This window comes from Lactuca saligna, chromosome 4, assembly GCF_052625555.1.
Source record: "Lactuca saligna cultivar CGN05327 chromosome 4, ASM5262555v1, whole genome shotgun sequence".
NCBI lineage: Eukaryota > Viridiplantae > Streptophyta > Magnoliopsida > Asterales > Asteraceae > Lactuca > Lactuca saligna.
Window position 1 is genome coordinate 289,118,241 of NC_136420.1, and position 5,000 is coordinate 289,123,240.

At 44.2% G+C, this 5,000-nt stretch overlaps 1 protein-coding gene across 1 annotated transcript; it reads left to right on the plus strand.

Annotated features, from left to right (window-relative positions):
- The first annotated feature begins 1,370 nt into the window (after positions 1 to 1,370).
- LOC145043763 (putative mitochondrial protein ymf1) lies at positions 1,371 to 2,181 on the plus strand. Its single transcript, XM_078992513.1, has one exon. The coding sequence runs from the start codon at positions 1,620 to 1,622 to the stop codon at positions 2,106 to 2,108; it is 489 nt and encodes a 162-aa protein (XP_078848639.1). The 5' UTR covers positions 1,371 to 1,619; the 3' UTR covers positions 2,109 to 2,181.
- Positions 2,182 to 5,000: the final 2,819 nt, after the last annotated feature.

A 5,000-nucleotide genomic window follows, 5' to 3' on the forward strand; every position in this document is an offset into this window, starting at 1 on the left:
CTTCGCCCGCCCTATCTATCCGCGCGCTGGCAGGTAGGGCCTTATCTATGTGATTCGCTACGCTTGCTTGCGCCTATCGGCGGATTCTATTGCCTGCCGGTTAGCGAAACTTTTCCGGTAGTACGAATCGCTACGCTTCGCTTCTTTCTATATGATAATATGCACCTTGGTTGCTGCGCTCCCTGCGGGTAATAGCAAGAGAGTGAAGAAGGAATGATCCTCCGAGTGATTGAGTCCGACTCAAGCGAGTGAGTGAAAGGCGTGGCAAGAGCTGGGATGGGGGTGAAACCTGTTCTAGCTCTTGGTTTATGAAATCCCGATTTGAAGACTAGGGCCCTTCTTCTCTTCTTCTTGTGAGCTAGTAGCAGTTTTATCAGTTTAGATAGTTAGGGAGTCTTCCATTGAAATGAAAGTTTAAAAAGGCAAGCTGGGGAAGACAAGTTAGCGCTCTCCTCTTCTGGCTAGTTAAGAAAGAGTTTGGGGGTGTCCCGCTTAGTTAACAAACATCGAGTTTAAATTAAAGTCGAGGCAGCATGGATACGAGACTCTTTAAGTGAAGTTTGGAAAAATTATGGTTTTCTATCTTCATATTTAAAAATGGGAGAATCACCAAGGCCTTTCAGGGATTCGGCGCGCCCCCCCAAGCTAGACGCTTCACCTACCTGGCCCCAGATAGAATGAGTTTTCCTAGCCCTAGTCTTACTAAGAGGTTGAATTGCTCTATAGGATAGTAGGCGAATGAAAGCAACTGGTACTTTCTTGATAGTCATCTTAGAGCTATGAGTCAGAACAATGTTCACCAACTCTTCCATAGTAATCTTGTTCATATATCGAAAAAAAAGAGAAATAGGGCCAACTCTTCTAGTTGCGCCTCTAACCTTACTACGCTACCCTGATAAAAGGTCGAATTCAGCAGGACTGCAGGCACGAAATGCCGATCAAATCCGTTAAAGGAAGCCTAATCAAAGCGGGCAAACAAGAAGATCTGACTGAGTTGATGATGCACCGGATCTCGAAAGGCGAGAGGCTTTCATAAAGACGTATGAGAAACGGAGGGTCGAGAGAGGCTTATTGCACGATCCACCCAACCGCTAATAAATGCTGCATAAGATAAGAGAGTGGGAGGCCGGCCCCCGCCCATCTGGAGGTGCACACCCATTTATGAACATATACAAAGGGCTAAAGAGAGAAGTCCATGGAGAACTACCAAATCCAATGACTTTGATTTGTTCGTACCATTCTGTCATCGATCACTGCTGGGTCGGTTGGTGAGTCACCCAAAAAAAGCATCGAGAAAGGTCAAGCATATATGTTTTATGAAATGATCAGCGGTTTCATTTATGCTATGCCCTGCATCGTGTTCATCTGTGTTTATTGAGCTTTCAGCGCCATGCGCTTTGCTTCGCTTTATAAAAGAGAGAGAGCCTTGTCTTGAGAGTGAAAAGAAAGGGCAAGCGATAGAAAGGATAGTCCCTCGCGCGTTCGCGAGAACTACTAGAAAATGGTGAGATCATTAGATCATTAGTGAAAGAAGGACCAACGACGATCCTATCCTAAAGGAGAAGAAGGAGTAGGAGGAGTCAGTTTTCTTTGAAGATCGAGGAATCAATCTCCCAATTATGCCATTCGGAAGAAGTCTTCTACAGAGGGAAAGCCTGTTACGAGTAAGTGGAGAGGAAAGATCTCCAGAGATTCTTATCTCATTCCATTCCAGTGGCTCAACCAGTAACCAATGGCGAAAACTAAAAAATCCATGGTTTCCCGGTAGAACCCTATTTCGCCCAAGTTGTTTCAGAACCGGAAAAAAGAAGCGGTTTTTCGCACAGCTTGCGCATAGTGCAGGTCCCACTTGTATATCGTATTTGGCCGAAGAAGCATCGGACAGGTTGGAGTTCTTACCTTCTTGGGATTCCATGGACCAAGATCTGCTTTTATTATATGGGCAATACCGATCTACTTTAGTAGATCATATGGATGTAGAAAAAGCTTCTCATTTTGATGAATTGGAAACATCTCTTTTCCATTTCTATTTACCCAGTTCATATCTTTGTTTCGTGTGTTCCCCGGAGGAATTCGATCTCTTCAATCTCGGGATACCACCTAAATAACTATAACTGCGGCCAGAGAGTCAAATAGGTCGGGAAGAAAGAGTCTGAGGTTGGGTTGGACGACATACATCTTGGTTGGTCCCACCACCACTGGGGATTGGACATATATAGAATCTTTCTTCTAAAAAAGTCTTATTATATATATATATAATTTTATATTCTTATTTATTTAAATAGCTGCAAGACCACAAATAGGATCTAATTCGCGAACCATATTCGAAGACGCGATTCGCGCGGGTCTGCTTTTTTTTTAAGAAAGCAAGGAGGTTATTTGTTCGCTGGGCGATTCAGCGAGCCAAATCGCACTAATGCGATTCATTCGCCTACTATCCTATAGAGCAATTCAACCTCTTAGTAAGACTAGGGCTAGGAAAACTCATTCTATCTGGGGCCAGGTAGGTGAAGCGTCTAGCTTGGGGGGCGCGCCGAATCCCTGAAAGGCCTTGGTGATTCTCCCATTTTTAAATATGAAGATAGAAAACCATAATTTTTCCAAACTTCACTTAAAGAGTCTCGTATCCATGCTGCCTCGACTTTAATTTAAACTCGATGTTTGTTAACTAAGCGGGACACCCCCAAACTCTTTCTTATCAAAGCCCTTCCCCTTGTACAGCCTTACCAGGCAGGCTGTTTTCATTATGTGTTCTTTACGGGAGGTTAGGAGTGAATTAAGCCAATGCGTACAAATAGACAGACCAGGCTCATCCTTTTATGTTGAGGTCGCAAGTCTGTCTATGATTAAGAGTCTAGGTGGTGTTGAAGCTGGCTTATTCATGCTAGTCATCTTAGAGCTATGAGTCAGAACAATGTTCACCAACTCTTCCATAGTAATCTTGTTCATATATCGAAAAAGCTTTAGAATATGAGTTTCCATTGTTATATTAAAGTCTTTTGTCTCCTCCCCAAGGTAGCATTGCCGAGCGGGCGATCCCTGTCTTGTTTATCCAGCTAGCTTTTCCCCGTGGTACTCAAATTCTATTTGTGACAGCTCCTTCGGCTCGGCTACTTTTTTTTTAAGGTAAGGTGGGATCTTTACATTCTCAATAAAAATGCCTATCTATAAAGCGCTGAGTTGAAGAGGGAACAAGTCCCACAGAGAGATGAGAAGTGGGGGAAAGAGTGAAATTACAATCTCTTCTGGAATGGAAGACCTCCCGTCCACTGACTACAAGACTGCAGCCTAACACCCAAGTTAGCTTGACGGTCAGCTAAATGAGTCCCTTCCCTCTTCACATGATGAATTTGAACTCAACATATATTGAGAAATGTTTTCTCAGGATAAAGCATAGGCGCCCAGGTTCTTGATTATTACCATTCGTCCATCTAAGTTAAGAGAACCCCTTTTTGTTTGATATGATGACTTGAAAAGAATCAAGAGTTTGGACAAAACCATGGCAATTCATCCGGTGACTTCGCGGTTTGGACAATGGGCGAAAGGAGGAGGACTTTGTTCTATGTAGTGGTCGTACCTTAACTATGGGTCTACCGATTTCACTGGCCTGGCTGGGGCGGAGAATACCACTCTATCAATAACAAGAAAAAAGTAGCAATTCTGTTTCAAATGGTTTGAGCTTGGAAGCAACCTGCTATCTATCGATAGGCGAGAACAGACTGCTATTGGCTGCTTCGCCTATCGATTCTATTATGGCCGGCTTGGATACATCAGAGGAAGACTATCATCTCTATCCGGGTACGATCATAGCATAGCTTCATTCATTCGTTGAACCTTGGGGATAACCATTAGCATTGAGGTCAATCACCACACCACCTCTATCATACATACGACATTACACGACGCGAGAGTGCATGGCCAACACACACCTAAAGCGCCTACGTTCTGCTTGCAGCCAATACAACCACAACCTAACTTGCACGAGATTCAACAACCAAAGCTACTGGTAGTCCCGAGGGGACGGAATCCTCCAATAAGAGTTAGCAGTACTGAACAAGCGAGTCATCGGTCCGGGGAAAGAAAAGGACTGCCTTTGAAAAAAGAAAAAAGGAACTCGCTTAACTCGCTAGGCCTTCGGAACAAAGGCGATTCTGTTCATGCTTCAGACGATTTGGCTAATTATATAGACTTCTATACTAATTATATTAGACTTCTTCTATTATAAATAGAAAGGCGAACCTATATGCCTGTTTAGCGCCTTTCCAAAGTAAACCTAAAAAAAACCTTTGCTTTGGGAAGTCAGGACCGAGTGAAAAATGAAAAACGTCCGCTAACGCCCACGGGAGAAGATCTTTTTTAGATCAGCAACGAATGTCTTGTATCTATGAAGAAATATTTATCCCTGGGTTAAGACCCTGAATGCCATACCTTGCTGAAGGCGATTCACGAGAGAATCGCGCACAGTTCCCTTTGACCGAGATGTGAATGCCCATGATTTGCTCGGTATAGTGATGGATTTCATGGCCGACGTCTAACCGGCACGAATACGCTATCCTAGATGGAAACGACTTCCCCGCGGAGCATTTTCTCTTTCGTCCTCGGACGTTCGGACCTTTTGTTTGATTCCGGCACGCGCGGGTACTCTTGATGCGAAAGGATATGGATCTAGAAGCCGAGATCAAAGCGTTAGTTCAAGATAAGAGCCCTTACGAACCAAGGCTTCTAAAGTTGCCGGAGGGTCCATCATCAAGAATGGCCTAAGATGGTCAGAAGCATTCCTAACAATGCTAGCCACAGCGGAATACTCCGGCAAAACGGGTCGCCATTGGGCTGATAAAGCCCCAACTTCCTGTTGGACGGCTTAGACGTGCTGCATAGAGCACACACAACCCATCACCGTTGGACATCTGCTTCTATCCTGGGCCAATAATTAAAAAAATGACTTTCCAGGTGAGCCAGAGTTTGATCAAGTCCAAAGTCTAATCCAACTCTGGTGTCAT